The sequence below is a fragment of the Chinchilla lanigera genome, unplaced genomic scaffold (genome assembly GCF_000276665.1).
Source record: "Chinchilla lanigera isolate Chin_1 unplaced genomic scaffold, ChiLan1.0 scaffold00002, whole genome shotgun sequence".
In the NCBI taxonomy this organism is placed as follows: Eukaryota; Metazoa; Chordata; class Mammalia; order Rodentia; family Chinchillidae; genus Chinchilla; species Chinchilla lanigera.
In genome coordinates, this window is record NW_004955403.1 from 22954088 (window position 1) to 22970916 (window position 16829).

The 16829-nt window shown below is 39.8% G+C and overlaps 1 protein-coding gene across 1 annotated transcript in view; it reads right to left on the minus strand.

Annotated features, from left to right (window-relative positions):
- Fam149a (family with sequence similarity 149, member A) overlaps positions 1-16829 on the minus strand; it is a gene marked incomplete at its 5' end in the record, with an annotated part of 44488 nt that extends 27659 nt beyond the window's left edge. Inside the window, 1 exon segment of the mRNA XM_005373435.2 lies at positions 16707-16829. Within this exon segment, the coding sequence (XP_005373492.2) occupies positions 16707-16829 (123 nt within the window).

Sequence of the window (16829 nt, forward strand, 5' to 3'; positions counted from 1 at the left end):
GCGGCGCGCCCAGGGGCCCGGCGGCGCTGCCGGTTGGATCTGCGCGGCCCATGGGCGCCGCTCTCCCCTCCAGATCCTCTGCCCCGCAAAGGCCGGGTTCCGGTGCGGCCAGCGACGCCTCCCGGCCACCCAGCAGCCGCCCTCCTCCCGGCCTTCCCGGCTGCCGCGCCCTTCGTCCCGGCCAGCAGCGAAGGGCGGGGGTCAGCAAGCCGTCCCCAAGTGCGCGATCCCTGGAAAAGCACGCGACTGCCCCTTGTCCCTGGCAGAGGGATTTCAGGATCCGGTGACCTCAGCGCCCGGCTTCCTCGTGCACGGCCCGCAGCCCTCTCTGGGCCTCCAGCGCAAGCACGGGTCTACTCTTTCGTTCCCTTCCTGGGGTCTCTCGGAGAAGACAGAGACAGAAGGTTCCTGTCTTACCTCTTTGAAACAGAATTTTAATTCACAAGAGAAAGAACTACAGAAGACAGAGAGAGACAGAGTTGTCTAGGCTGACCTCAAACTCATGATCCTCCTGCTTCAGCCTCCTGAGCGGCTGAGATTACAGGTGGGCCTCACTGTACTGACATTCAGTATGTTTAGATCTAAATATTCAGCTTTTACTTTTGCCCCGTCACATTCACGCCCTCCTTACAATATGAATAGTATCAGGAGGTCTACGTTTACTACAAATCCCATTCCCATCTCTGTGTGTTTGAGCTGTTCCTGCACAGCACACTACTCCAAATTAAATGAACTAAAGTGCAGTCATAGAGGTAGGTGTGGAGGTTGATGGTACAGTGCTTGCCTAGCATGCATGAAAGGCTGAGTTCAATTCCCAGCTCCTCAGAAAAAACACCAACCATTCTGGGGTTCTCAGAGTCTACAGAATTCATGAGTGCCAGCAAGCTTGGTTGATGATTCTTCCACTTCATGGGGCAGCCGGGGCAGGGGGTGCTCTGATACTCATCTGGAGGCTGGTCTGGCTTGGAGAGTTTAAGTGGCTTCCCTCAAGTGTCTACACTAGGAGGTAGAGGGATGGCTTAACTCTCCTTTAGTCTAAGTCCTTCTCCAAGCAGTCCCTCTAGCAGCGTAGTTAATATTCAACATGGAAGCGTAGGACTCCAAAATCCAAGGTAGAAACTCCATCAAAGCTCACTAAAGGCTGGCCTGAAAGTGGTGTTGAGTACTTCCACTATATTCCCTAAGTCAAGTAGTCACAGAATGGAAGGTTTGGAGAGTAGACTCTACCTGTCAATGGAAAAAGTGTCAAGGAATCTGCAGGCATCTTTAACTCCCTACAACTCTCCTGTTGGTCATGAATTATTTGTACTCCTCCTAAAGGCACAATACACACAACCTTCTCAAGGTTCGCAAAAGTCTCATCATCCAAGTCATGTCCAGGTGTGGATGAGGCACCTCCTTATATCCAAAGACAGCGAGCCTCTTTCCACGCACCCCATGAAATAGTGATGAGACGAGACAGGAAAGCTGCCACTGACGCTCTTATTCAAGAGGAGCAGGAGTGAGTGACACACAGAAATCTCTGGTCCACAGCAAGTTTACGTCACCAGTTCGCCGAAGAAGACCTCCATCTCCTTGCCTTCTCCCCAGCCCTCAGCCCACAGCCTGGGCTCTGGCTTCCACCCTTTGATGTGTCCTTAGGGCTAAGAAATGGCCCAAGTTTGAGAATGACCTAGTAGCCTCACATCATGCTTCCTTCCTGAGGACGCTGGAGAAAGGGGGTCTAAAGGTCTAAGTCTCTTTTAGTCTAAGCCAGCGGTGCTCCCCCCACCAAAACAACTGTCTGATCAACTCTTTGGCTTCCTTTAAATCGGAGCTCTCTCCAACAGTCCTAAGTCACCTTTCTGAGTGGAGCCCTTGGTACACCTCTGAGAGTGCTGTGCAATAGTTCTCCTGAGATCTGCAAAAGCCTTCTGGTTTAACTTTGCTTGAGAGGGTCTCTGAGAAGACTAAATCCTTCCGAGTCTGAGTATGCCAAACTTTCTGTTCCAACTCTACACTGCAGAAAATTTGATCTACGCACAGAGACTGTTTCTTAGCTTTTCCCAGGCAGACGGTTTTATATTGGCTTGTATTTCCTAAGATTTCTGCTCAACATCTGGACAGTTCCTTCTCTTTGCTCAAATTCCAAAACCTAGAGCAGTATTGCTTGCTTAAAGATGAAAGTGATAAAATTTTCTCATTAGATTGCTCTAGACCACTACTGCCCAGTAGATATATGATGTGAACACACATAATTTTAGATATTCTAGCACCCATGTTAATAAAATTAAATGGGTGGAATTAATTTCAGTAATGTATTATTTAATCCAGTATATCAAAGATATGATCATTTCAGCATAGTCAATGTAATTAATAATTAATAAGACATTTTGAATCTTTTTTTGGTATTAAGTCTTTGAAATCTAGTGTGTATTCAGACTATCTTGTAGACATTAGCAATAGTATAGTACTAGTATAGTGGCCATTATATGGGACAATAACTATAAAATCTCATAACTTTTATTTTTAAGAACAATAAACATTTTAAGATTACATCATTCTTAACCTACTCTGAATTTGTGAAGCATTTAGATAAGCAAGATAGATAACATACATATGCATATATATTTCTCTTCTAAATATGCTCTTATTTTAGTAGTGGTTATAAATACAATTAATACAAAGTTAAAGGCCCAGTTATCAGAACAAAACTACTGATTCTGCTAGCTTATCCTTGAAGATACAGTGAAATGTATTTAGGCTGTGAAAATGATCAAATATTCTAGATTTGAATATCCTTTATAAAAGAAAATATATTTCTCTTAATACTTGTAATTGTATTTGTTAATTTTATAGGCCAACTTGAGCGCGTCATGGGAGCTAAGAGTTTGGTCAAATTTTATTCTGCCTGTTTCTGTGAGAGTTTTGGGGGGAGCAAGATTAACATTTAATTGCCTAGACTGAAATGTATATAAATAATCCATGTTCTTGTTTGAGTGTTTTGCATTCTAATTGGAAGGTCCTTGGCATTAGTAATTTTAGTAAATGAATAAGAAACCTCAATTCTTGATCAGGAAATAGGACCTGCTTCAACATACTGTGGGAGAACTGATTAGGATACAGTGAAATGGTACTTGATGGTCAATTTTAGCTCAGCAGTCTTTGAATAAAGCAGATGACCCTCCACAATGTGAATGGCCTCATTTAATCAACTGAAGGCTTCAACAGACTGACCACTGACCACCACTCCTTGGCAAGAAGAAATGTGGCACTTAGTTAAGGGTAATGTGGTCAGTAGTTACTCTGGTTCATCAGTTGTGACTAATATATATTCTCTTAAAGTGCCTAAATCTTTTTAGAATACATTGAGAATCTAAAAGTATTCCAGGGCTCGGGATATAGCTCAGCAGCACAGTGTGTGCCTGGCAGGCACGAGGTTGTGAGTTCGATTCCTGATACCAAATAAATAAATAAGTAAATAAAAGTATTCTAAAATGTTTAAAAATTTATTTTAAAATATCTGTATTAACTTTCTCTATACTTCTTTTTTTGTAGCATTAGAGGTCAAACCCAGGGTTTCATGCATGGAGGCCAGCACTCTGCTCCTGAGCTACATCCTGGTCCTCTTCTACACATTTAAAAACATTTTCAAGTTAGTAAACTGTTTTCAAAGAAGACTAATAAAAATATCATGTTTTATTATTTAAATGTGAAGAGTATAAAAATCTTAGAAAGTACTGGGTAGATTATGCAGTCCACAGTTTATGTAAAATAGAAAAATATAGACGTAATTTACTTAACATAAAACTGAAAAAATTTACCTAGGTGTTGAAACTTATGAGGACATTATTTTTGAATAATTATAGGAAATTAAAATAAACTTTATCTGATATTAAATAATCATAGAAGTTTTAAATGAAAAATTTTTAAAATAGGTTATGAAAAACAAGATTTAACTCCATGCTACATTCACTTTAGAATTAAAATGTTTTCATGTAATAGTGACAGACAGCCACTGGATGTCACCATTTTCTTTATTTTGTTGGTTTAAAAACCTTGCTCAGACTTTAATAGTGCTATCTTTTGCAAGATTTAAACTTCGCTGAATTTTCATTCCAGAATAGACAGGGAACCCTGTTTGACAGATCAGAAATCGTTACTGCAATGATCAATGTATGGTATGCACAGTGCAGAGAAAGTGTCACAATACTGGAATCCACACTGGTGTGTGAAATCCTGTTACCCTCATCCTAGACAACTAGAGCCAGAGGCCTCACACCCTTCTTTTAAGCCTCAACAGCATCCTAAAAGGTGGTTACTGTTCTGTGAGGAATAAAAAACCAAAGTCGGCAACATCGCATAAATTGCCAAGGACAAGAAGTTTCATCCGGATCCCAGATCAGTTCAGCCTGGCTTCAGAAGTTTCCCTAATAAAGATTTGTCTCAAACCCAATTTGCTGATTCCTGTTAAAGTTCCTTTCATCATATGTCTACTGAATAGTAAGCACATCAAGTATGTTCTATAACAGTGATGGCGAACCTTTTAGAGCTTTCAATGATAATAAACAGCTGGCCGCAGCACATATGCCATAGGTTTGCCACCACTATTCCATAATACTAACATTTCTTGACCCTGTGCCAATGCCTGGCCCCATCTCAAGCACTCGATATAAGTTTGCATATTTAAGTTTCACAGTCATTCACTGAAGGGAACATTACTGTTAGTACCATTCTGCAGGTTAGAAAACTGAGGTGTATAGTTGATGGACTGGCTGGGGCCACAGCTAAGCGGGGCTAGGGGCAATCTGGCTTACTGAACACATACATCAGGCTATACAAAGCACACCTCAAAGCCCTTTACAAATGATATGGAGACACTAAAGCTCACTATATTTAGCAAAGAATATAAAGGACTTTTTAAACTCATAGGGAAACTTCTGAAAAAGAGACAGCAGATAAAAATGTGCAAGATTTTTAGTATTAATAATAAAATTTGAAAGTCCTAGTCCCAGCTGAGGTCAAACAAGGTGACTGCATTGTTTTTTGAGCTCTTACACTATAAACAAGTATGTACTTCTAGGGGTCTATTCAGTGATGTGTTTTCTTAAGCTTTGTGTCTTTTTTAGTTGGTGAATTTTCTAAGATGAGTCTTGAGTGTCATGCTGAATGCTATCTAGGGCCCCTAAACACAAGGAGGCTAAGATGTGCCTTGTGCAGGAAATCCACAAGTTGTGTTAGGCGTTATTTACTGTGCTATCATTAGTCATGAGTTCAATGTAAATGAATCAATCATATTATTGGCAATAATGAGAATCAACTCTTTTACCTATATCACTATAAAATTCTATGTCTTCCAAAGTCTTTTTTTTAACTTCAGAACTGCACTGGAATATCACAAACATGCAGCGATTTTAGAATATTAGAACTGGGAGCAAGCGTAAGCTTCATATTGTACCCTAAAGTAGAGAAGCCCGATCACCATGGGTAGGACCCGCTGTCTTCTGCGCACACTGCTTTGCTTACCAGTTCACAGTGGAATTCAGCAGCTCTCCAGTCATAGTATGTGCTCAAATGCCTTCTGTGCTTATTAAAACATAAGTTGCTGGACCTTGTCCCAGAGTTTCTGTCCCAGCAATTCCAGGGTAAGAATCTGGATTTCTCACAACCTTAAGGGTTGCTGCTACTGTGGGACCAGGTGGGCTCGCTGCTCCAATTTCTGTTTTACCCCATCCCCGCCCACACTCTGTCAACCGACACTGCTTGAGCCCGTGAGTCAGGTCATACTTAGCCTTGCACTTCAGGCTCAGCACATAAGAGGCTTTTCATCAGTGTGTTAAGGAGGACAGGAAGTAGTCAAAGCGTCTCCCTTACAGAGGAGGAAAGTGAGACCGCGGCTCTCGGCTGAGACCAGGACAGAAACACCAGTTGTGCAAACCGCCGGCACAGGAAGCTACTGGTCAGGCATTCTCCTGTGACGTGCAGTCATCATCATGAGTAAAATTCATTTTACCTTCGTGTGGGGGACACTGTCTGAGGAACACCCTTTCCGAACACAACACCACAACAGACTGGCCAGTTTTGCGGAAACAGAGGATACTCAGGAAAAGCTGAAGACTGATGCAGAGGAGACACTTCGGAGAACGCAGAGGTTCCTGTTCTTCCCACTCCCGTACTTGCACCTGACCAGAGCTCAAAGGGAACTCGGAGCACCAAACCCTCTCAGGATGACTGCGCTCTTGCCGTTTGTCTCAGTCCCAGAAAAAGCAAAAGCTAACTCTCCCACTACTTGCCACAGCCCTCAGGACAGAACCAGGCACGAAAATGCTTAACATGCAACTTGATTTCTCTCGTAGGCCCAGGGAGATGCCAGCCTAGGAATTTGCAAAGGTAGAAGATGAATTCCATAATTTTTCACATTTTAATCTCAGAGGCTGAGATGTTTCCACCATTAACAGCCCCTTGAAATGCAGCTAAATGCAGTAGGTTCGCCCCTTGGTGAGCGCAAAGCCCACAACCTGTTGATGAAAGCGAAGGTCTGCTGCTGGCAGAAAGTAAGGACAGCACTGCAGACAATTCTCAAAGCAGGTTCTCCCTGCGCAAAGAAAGCGAGGGGCTTTATCAGGGAACGTGTACATATTCCAGTAGGAAAGACGTGTCAATGCATGTGTGTGTGTGTGTGTGTTCACATTCCTGAGCATGCGCGGTTTCCAGTTATACATCACATATTCAAGAAAACAGAGGATGGGAACAGGCCTGGGTGGAGAATGTAGTGCACAGTGAGCAAAGCTGCCTCCAGAGCACCTAAAAAGAGTGAATCAAAGTGACTCCACGAATTTGCCCGGTTCTTTGTAAATTTCTCCGGAAGCCTTATCTGAAACAAAACAATCCTCCAAAGCAACATCAACAGTCATTTACAGCCCACCCCTCTCTCCCAACCACCAATCCCCTTCAAGAACAAGTGTTGTTACTATACATTTCGGTTCTTATTTATACTTTCTGCTAGGGAAGGGGGAAGAGGGAAGGAAGGAAGGGAAAAGAAAAAATCAGAAAAGCATAAAATGGAAACAAAGCTTTATAAATAAGGAGGTGAAGAGGGGTTGAAGGGAGGAGAGGGGACAGAAAAAAAGAGGAGTCAAGATATATCGTGTACAGGGACAAATTCCCTATCAGGAATGTGATCATTATGTATACCTAACTGGTACCAATAAAATTAATATAAAAGAAAAGAATAGGTGTTTGTCCCTAACAGTACCTGCCTCGCTGCTAACAACAGGCATTAGCTAAGCAGCCATCTGAAATCGTCCTAAAACATGAAAAAGATTAGCTTTCTACTTCCCACTCATTAGAATAGCTATTGTATTTAAAAATGGAGAATAACAAGTGCTGACAAGGGTGTAGAGACACTTGGGCCCTGGTACATCATTGGTGGAAGTGTAAATTCATGCAGCTACTGCTGAAAAAACACTTCGGCAGCTCCTCAAGAGTTAATCGTGGAATTACCATAGAATCCAGCAATCTTTTTTAGAATATATCCAAAAAAGATCAAAATCAGGGACTCTGACGCTCCTGTACCAATGCTCGGAGTAGTATTACTCACAACAGTCAAAAAAAGAAATAATCCAAATGTCTTTCAACAGATGAATAACAGATTGAATAACAAAATATAATACACAGACAGTGGAATGTTATTCAGACTTTAAAAGGAATAAAATCAAATTCATACTATAGTAGGAGTAGATTTTAAAAACACAATGCTAAGAGAAATACGCCAGACACAGAGACAAATATTATATGATTTTGCTAACGTGAGGTACCTAGGGTAGTTACATCCATATAGACAGAAGGCAAAGTGCTGGCTCTCAGGGGTTATCATGAAAAACCCTGGAACTGGACAGCAGTAGTGTTAGGATTCTATAGAGGAACAGAATCAAAAGAAGACAGTGTATGACTATGGAAAGGGATGGATTAGATGAGCTCACAGGATCAGAGGCAGGACAGTCCACAGTGGCCATCTGAACACTGGACGAGCCAGAGGACCCAGCAGCTGCCTAGCCCAAGAAACTGGAAGCCACCACCAAGAAGGGTCAGGGATGCAGCCCTGGTCCAAGATTGGATCTGCATGGGAAGGCTGAAGAAACTGGAGACCCATTTCCAAAGATGATGGCGAAGACCTGAGCTCTTCCAAAATGGGAACATTTGCTTCTTTTTTGCCTTTTTATTTTTCCAGGCTGTAGGCCTATTGGTTGCTACCACCCACATGAGGTGGTCTGCTTCCTTCAGTTTATGGGCATACATGTCAGTCACCCACAGACACACCCAAAGCTGTGCTTTCTAATCTGCTGTGCACTTCGTCATCCATTTATGCTGACATATTGTGATTAATGGTTACAGCGGACATGGCTGTGCAACATTATGATTGTACTCAATGCTACTGAACTGTACATTAAATTTGGTCAAAATGGTAAATTTTATGTTATGTTTATTGCAATTTTTTTTTTTTTTTAAAATGACCTCCCAACTTGCAGAATAAGTGTCAGTGACCAGAAAGTCTAGGGATAAGACAAGAGCACTTTCCCAATCAATGACTGCCTGGGCAAGGGTATGGTGGGGGGTGGGGGCGGGGGAGACTTCCTCACATTCCCTAAGCAGTGTTAGTGTCAAGTTCAGCCTGGCTGTACAAACCTGCAAACCCAGTTTAAAAGCAGAAGACCAACAGCTCTGTGTTCCTTAGCAGATTCACACTAAAGTGCTGTCTTGCCTGTGTTTTAATAGCACAGAAAATACTGTAGGGAAAAACAAAGGCTTCAAAATGTTGAGCAGAAAAGGGATTCATAAAAGTCTTTGCATACTAGCTTTTAGGCATTTATTTACCCTATAGTTTCCCTTTTATGTTGACGTAAGAATGATTTATGATATTTTAAAGTCTAATTAAATCTGAAAGATCTATTATAGAATGGCATTAAAATTCTAAAAAAGAAAGTAAGTGCCGAGGATATAGCTCAGTGGCATAAGTGCTTGCCTGGTAAGCCTGAGGTCATGAGTTCGATTCCCGGTACCAAAGGGAAAAAAAAAAGAAGAAGAAGACGTCTGGCCTCTTTGGCCCTTAGTTGTTGATTTGGGGCTGGGGATATAGCTCAGTGGCAAAAGTACCTGCCTGGCAAGTGCAAGGTCGCGAGTTCGATCCCTGGTACCGCAAAAAAAAAAAAAAAAAAAAAAAAAAAAAAAGAAAGTAAACAATTTACAGCATTTTTCTTTGTAGGGGAATGTGAAAAAATATTGTTTTAATCAATAGCATGTTATATTCAATGAAATTCATATTTCTGATTTTCAAATTTTTCAACATGAATGGCTTAATTTGTAGAAAGAGATAATAAATCTTTAAATATTTGTCCTTTATTAAAAAGTATCATTAAGCTGGAAAATAATATTGTATCAAAATAATTTGTCAAATGATTATGATTAATAAGTCTCTGTGGTGGAAATGATACATTTATCTGTACTGCTAAGCTTCAATATAGAATTATTTAGATTCTTCTTTCCCATCCTTTTGTGGGGATAATAGGTAAAGCCAGAACAGAGCTAAATTTACTCAAAAACAAATCCTAAAGGACTTTATTTCTAGCAATTGATTACAATTACAAGGCCAGCTGGCCTTACAAAACTTGTTTGAGTTAATTAAAAATCTTCCTATAAGTGGTCTCTTTTGATTTACAGAAATTCTTAATTTTAAGTGTAAATTACAAATCTTTCATTTTTTGGTTACTAATCATTTTGTCCCATAAGCAAAGTGATATTTATCTGTCCCAAGGCATTAAGTTCTTCTAAAAGCTTCATTGTTTTACCTTTCTTTTAAGAACTACAACCCACTTGAAGTTGACTGTGTGTGTGTGTGTGTTGTGTGACTTGTGTGACAAAGTTTTCTTTCACTCTTGAAAGCCATAGAGTTGATTCTGCACCAATTATTATAAGACTATTAGTTGATTCTACCATAAAAACATCAGAGACTGACTGACTTGAACAACACTTATTTCTCACAGTTTAGGGAGTGGGAGGTATAAGGTGTCAGCGAGGGGCCTCATGCTGCCTCGTAGAAGGTCCTCATCTCCCGAGTGCTTGCATGAGCCTCTGAGTTAATGAGTGCTCTTGTGAACAGCCCCCCGGGTACTCACTTGACTCCCACTCCCAATCCGAATCTACTTCCCCAAAGTCCTACTTCCAAATATCAAGACATTGGAGCTAAGGCTTTAATAGGGTCACAGACATGGAGCACATAATAATCATTTGTCACCAATATCTGCAATGCCAAATTTTGAAACAATCAAACATCCATATAGTACAAATAAGTCTGTTTCTGGTGTATAATGCTTCATTGGATTGTTTTCTATCTTTGAAGCAGTAACACACTTTTACTTACTATACCTTTTTAATAAATTTGATATAATTACAGTAACTATTATGTTGTTCAAATTTTTCTAAGGTAACACATGGTATTTTTCCTGGAGCAAAGTGATTGCAAAGAATTATACATAACGGCTTCTGTGAGAGATAAGTAAAAATCTCTCACTACAGTTTTTAGATTTAGTTCTCCCTTTAGCTCCATTCATTGTTGATATATGTATTGTAAACTCAAATTTTGGACTCATTTTCTTAGTAAAACAGGTTTTTCCACTGATCTCACACACACACACACACACACACACACACGTATATATATTTGAGTTATAATAATGATTTCCTTCCTGTATTTTATAGTTCCTATATTCTTCCATTCAACCTTAGGTAGCACAATCAGGTAGCCAAGACAACACAAACAGAAAAGCTTTTTTCTTGCATCTATCATGGAAACTTTAGTAGCAGATATTAACTGCTCCAGATTTGTCAAATAGTACATTTAATATATGTTATCAGTTCTTATAAATTAAGAATGTTTATAGCAACTCATAAATTGAACTTTACGAAATGGCCCTGGTGGTTTCTACCAGTGCTTCTTGCTTTCAAGTCTGCTCTGTCTGATAATACAGAAGCAAGGGCAGCTTTCGTTTATTTAGAATATTTCTATGCACAAGCACTTCACCTATACATTGGTTTTTTAACATTTCCATATCCAAATATTTGAGTGACGGCATTGGTAAACAATATATAGTTGCTGTTTGTGGGTTAAATTCAGACAGGACTATATCTGCCTCTTATAGCTGACTGAATTGGCGGGTACTAACAATCCTGGGTCATTTTAATCCAATCAGGGGTTGAGGAGATTTAAAACTAGGTTTCAAGCCCTGTGAGATTTGTCTGTTCCCAGTTCACTTTAACCCTTGGGTGTTTTTTAAAAAATTATTCAGCTTTTCACATTGCTCTCAGCTGGTTGGGTTGGAAGTAGAATTTAGGGACTTCTTCGTAAGATATTGTACAGTGTATAAGACACTGCTTACCTTCAAAGGGAACTGTCACTAAAATAGGATTCACCTAATGATTTAAGCCAGAATAATTTATTAACTATTTATGAGGAAAGTAGAGTTTCACCCTGTTGCATGAAAAGTGTGGGGCAGAAACTGAGGCTTGCCATAGGACAACAAGTGTATGAATTTAAAATGTATTAGGAGCACACACACATGCACACTCATATACACACAGGGTGACACTCAGTATATTACTAGCAAAACAGAAAACTGAGGTGCATTAAATAGGCAAGACAAACATTTTCATCCTAAACAAACTGAATTTAATATTGACCTTGAATTCACAAAAATCATAAGCTCTGGAACATAACAGCCATGTGTCCAGTAAGCACAGCTCAGCCATTAACTATAATAAAGACAAAAAATATCTTCCTTGTGATAAGAAGGAAAAATGTATTGAGTTTTAAAATGGTCCACAGAAAGTTCTGCTGTTGTTTGTTTAGTTTGGTTTCTTATAATATTTAGCTGAGTTGCTCCCTAACAACAGAAAACTACAATATGACTCCTCCCACAGAACACAGTTTCTTCTCACTCATGTATCATTCTACAGTCTTGGCTCTTAACTTCAACTGTGAAGTGTGACCCTCTCAAAAAGTAGAATTAATTTTATCAATGTTTGGGAAAAATATATTAATCTTCTGTGCTGCAGGTCACAGCAATAAGGTATACTTTGTAGGAAGGGTGCTGATTATTGGCAACAAATAAAAATATAGTTAGAAGTATGGACATTATAAAATAAAATGACATCAATAACTTTATACTTATTGCTTATATACTAGTCATAACATGGGGAATTTTGTATACATTTACTCTTAATGCTTGCAAAATCTGTTTGAATAGGTACTATTAATTGGAAGAGAAGATGAGGCTTGCAGAAATTAATTAAGGTACATAATGTAAATACTTATTTTTAGTATTCTAAGAAAAATTATAAAATGGTTTTTGAAGCAGCTTCAATGTATACACTAACAATTATACTAACTATTAATGTTGTATGACTTGAAAGGACTCAAATCCCACATATGATTGTTGTTATGTATCTGGCACATATCAAGTGCTGTATGTGCTGACTTTTAGATTAGAAAACATTCAAAACATGTTCTTCAAATACACAGCAGTACACAGACTACCAGCTCAAATGTAATTTTCAAGATTTTTAAATCTTGATTCAAGATTTTTAAATCTTGAAAACATAGGATTTTTCCTTTTAATGTCCTGAAATTTCAAAAGCGTGGTCAAAGTGTTTCTGGTAAATTGTACATCAATGCTTCACAAACTATCTGTAAAGCTGGCTATTTAAAAATGTTTTACAATTAATTATGAACAGTAAACAAAATTGTTTTATTGGGATTTAAGCACATGCTGGATATGGAAAAATCTCATCAAGTTCATTACCATTTTTAATGAAACTAATGGTCAGATGACTATAATAGAAATTCACAGCCCTATGACAACTGTACACTGAGCTCATCATTCATCCCTGGGAAACTCAAAGTCCTGTCAGAAAGCATTACGAACTTCGGAAAAAGTCAACTCCAAGAGGATGAAATGAAAAGGCCCAAGGCAACAATAATTTTTTTATTTTTTAATTTTTTTATTTTTTTTTCCGGTACCAGGAATCAAACTCACGACCTTGTGCTTGCCAGGCAGGCGCTGTGCTACGCTGAGCTAAATCCCCAGCCCCCAATAATTTTTTAAAGAGGGACATTTAAGCTGTTTCTAGATTTTTGAGATTAGGAAATCATGAAAGTAGATTATATGAGAAAGAAGATATTATTGGTTTTTTATTTAATAAACACTAAATGGCTTTATGAGCAGGTGTTGTCTTGAACATAACCAAGTATCGAATAAAGCATATAGGCACAGGGTACAGGGTGAGAATGAACAATTGTTATCCAAAAAGTCAGCCATGTATGACATGTGGTGCTACTTACTATTCCACATTGTCCCTCAAAATTAAAAATTTGATCCCATGATGTTAAATACATTTTCTTCTTAGTGTTACATGGTATTCAATAGCGATGCTAATTAAACTAGTGATTTTCTTTTGTTAGCCTTACCAAAAAAACTCTGTATGAAAGATTAGCATGTACTATAATTTGTTTTCCAGTAGCTGCACTAAAATATGCCATTTATTTGCAGCCACATGATAAACACAGACAAATCATTTGTACCTCTCATTCTTTTCTTCACTTAGAATATTTCCTGTAATAAAACATGTTCTCAATTTTCATTTCCATGAGAAGACACAGGTGGTAATTGCAGATAACATTTTAAAAAATTCTCTATGTGTTAGGCACTTAAGGTATTATTGAAATTAATTTTTGGAACATCCTTTTGCAGAGTCTTGCTATCATCTTCATTTTATGAACAAAGAAAAACTACAGATTGGTAAGAATGAGCAATTTGCCCAAAATTACTCAACAAATTGTTTAAGATTAGAATTAAATTTGCCTGATTTCTGGGTTCAGTAGACTACCTCCCCACATTAGGCTACCTCAGTGACAGATGAATTGAGATTTGAGTTCTTCTAATCTTGTTATTGCCAGCTGCTTGACAAGCCCTCGATAAGGGAGCTGCTGCAACATGTCCACAGTACACGGCCTTAAATCACTCAGCAAAGCAATTGGTGCACACCATTAGCAATGAAAAATCAAATAAGCAATGACACAACTGTAATGGGAGACCTTAATACCTCATTGTTACAAAGAGATAGATCAACTAGACAAAAAATCAGCAAAGAAATAACAGAACTGAATGACTTAGAAAAGATACAAATGCTTCCTGATTGCACGAAGTTTACAGTCTACCAACACTCACATGCCACTAGTAATCTACCTACCTACCTATCAGCTTCTCAGAATTCTTTTGTCTGTGGAAGAAATGAATAACATTTTTACACTGTGATAATTTGTACAGTTTGAAAGAGAAGTGCAAAAAGAGGCACTGAAGAATGATGAGGACAATGGAAGCTGCGTAAATAACACATGTGAGTGGAATGTGCCAGGAGGTGAAGGTGAAGGGAAAAAATGCTGGACTGAACAGGGGGTGCAAGTCAATGAGTTACAGAAAGAGAACTGAATATTCTGCCTCCCGGGTCAGATGCAGCCCCAGCTGGACCCGTGAATGGGAAGAGCAAGCCCCTGTCCCACCGGCTGTTCATTTATGGGACCCGTGGGCCGAAGATCAAAACACACGCTGCTAATCAGCATCTTAGTAGCAAAAACAAAGCCAGCTCTGAGTTGCAGGAGTTTGTACGTTTCCCTTCTCAAATTACTTTGCTGCTTCTAGTTTTAACAGAAGCCAAGTATAAGAGCACTTATATGTGAAATACAAAGTTTATCTTAATATATCATCATAAATTTCCTTTATACCTTTATAAGTTAGATAACTGAATGCAAAATTAGATTTATGTTACTCAAAATGTGTTCCCGTTTGTTTTACACACATTCACATTCTCTCTAATCACTTTTTCCCTTCCTATTTCTACCTTTTTGTATATCACATGTTAAAAAATTAAGTACTCGATTTCAGTTTTACCTGAGCAGGCTAACAGCAACAGTGACCCACTGACAGGTGATCTGGAACTCTGCCAGATAATTTAAATTTGTTGCCTTATGCCGTTTATTTATTCAGCGCTACAGCCACCATAAAACGTAGGAGGGAAAAACTATACTTCCAAGTGAACAGGTTTGTAATAGTAAAAATTCACCTAAATAACTTCCTTCCATTTGTCCCTTTCTGCATTTTAGTGTCTAAAAGATACTGAGGTGAAATGGAAAGAAAGAAGTAGCTGTGTATTTCAGAGGAAAACTGAAGGCTTACAGGGTTGTCTTGTTTCTGTCCATGATTCTATCTTCTGCTAGAGACAGGCGGAACGCACATGATCAGAAGATTCCTAAAAACACGTTCCAATGTATATTATTTCTCAAGCTGATCACCTAAAATTCACTTTATTCACTTTCAGTGAAACTGGATGTATTTGCTAGTGCAGAACAATCTCTTCTGTAAATAACACCAAATCCAGCGCTATCCAAAACACAGTCTCAAAGTTTTTGACAATGCAGACATAACTAATATGTTCAAGAACTGAAACCAACACCACTTTTTTTTTTTTTTTTTACTGGTTATAGCGCCTGCGTTTCCACTGCCTATTTGTTAAAAGCACAGAGACTACAGCTTAAGGTCAGTGTAGATCTGCTGGCTCATAAAACATTAATTGCATAAATGTTGAGGACCGGTTGTGAATAACAAAGGTCTAATTCCTTATGCATATGGACTCCAGCCAGTTTTCCAAATGCAATGAGTTTTTCCTGGTGGGGGGGTAGTCAGTTGATAAACACATTTCATAATACAATATTTTAAATGAAAGGAGACAACCTAATGTTACTTGGCTACCTGTATGAGCATTGCCATACAATCTTGTGAAATTGTAATAATATAAATTGTGAACGAACTGGAGTCAGTCTTATGGTAAAGGTCTTCCATGGGAGCGAGGACAGGCTGCTAGACTCTTCTTACAAGGTCCCCTGATGTAACTTTGACCATTGCACTCCTTTTCATTCAAAAGGATGGAAATTCTGTACCCACTAACTGCTAGGTATATTCTCTGCACATGAAAAATTAAAATTCACTTTAGTTCTAAAATGCAGTCTGCAGTAGTAACGTGTTCATCACCGCTTTTGGTATTAGCTCAGGGCACTGTGGCAAGGACTCAAGACCTCTAGGGATACAGTCAGATGTTTCCTGAGCATTACAAATCCCCTTCGTGTCTGAGGACTAGGACGTGCTGCAGATGTCACACAAAGGCAACCCATCTCCCTTGGGGTAAGGCCGGGGCTGATCCTTGGAAAGTAGGCAACAACAGTGTGTCACTGTTATTAAAATCAAATCGAGGGTTCCAAGGTGTGTTTCTTGCACACCTCCTACACTCTGCAGGAAAGAAAGGGCTTTAAGGTTCCTTTTAACAGTCCTCGAGGAAACCAGACTGATAATTAAGTGTCAGTGCCACAGACAGAAAAAAACATTAAATTCTCCCTGGCCGTCAAACCTTCCTGCCTCTCCCTTCTCAGCAGGCAGGGGATTACTATGCCAAAGTCGGCGCGGCGTGATCTTTGAAAAGACCGCGCATCCAAAGGATGTGCCCCTCAAGTGCCAGCAGCGCGGGGCGTGCGCGGGTGCGGAAGTGCCCGCGGAGGCGAGTCCCACGGTCGCCGCAGGGGGTGTGGCAGGAGGAGGGGGCCCAGCCGGAGGGGCGCTCGCACTCACCCGTCCGCGCCGTCCTCCGAGCCGCCGTCCGACGCCCGCTCCTCGCCGATGTCCGGCAGCGTGAAGAACAGGGGCTTGGGGCCGCGGGGCTCCCGCCCTCCGGGCCCGGGTAGGCGCGGCTGC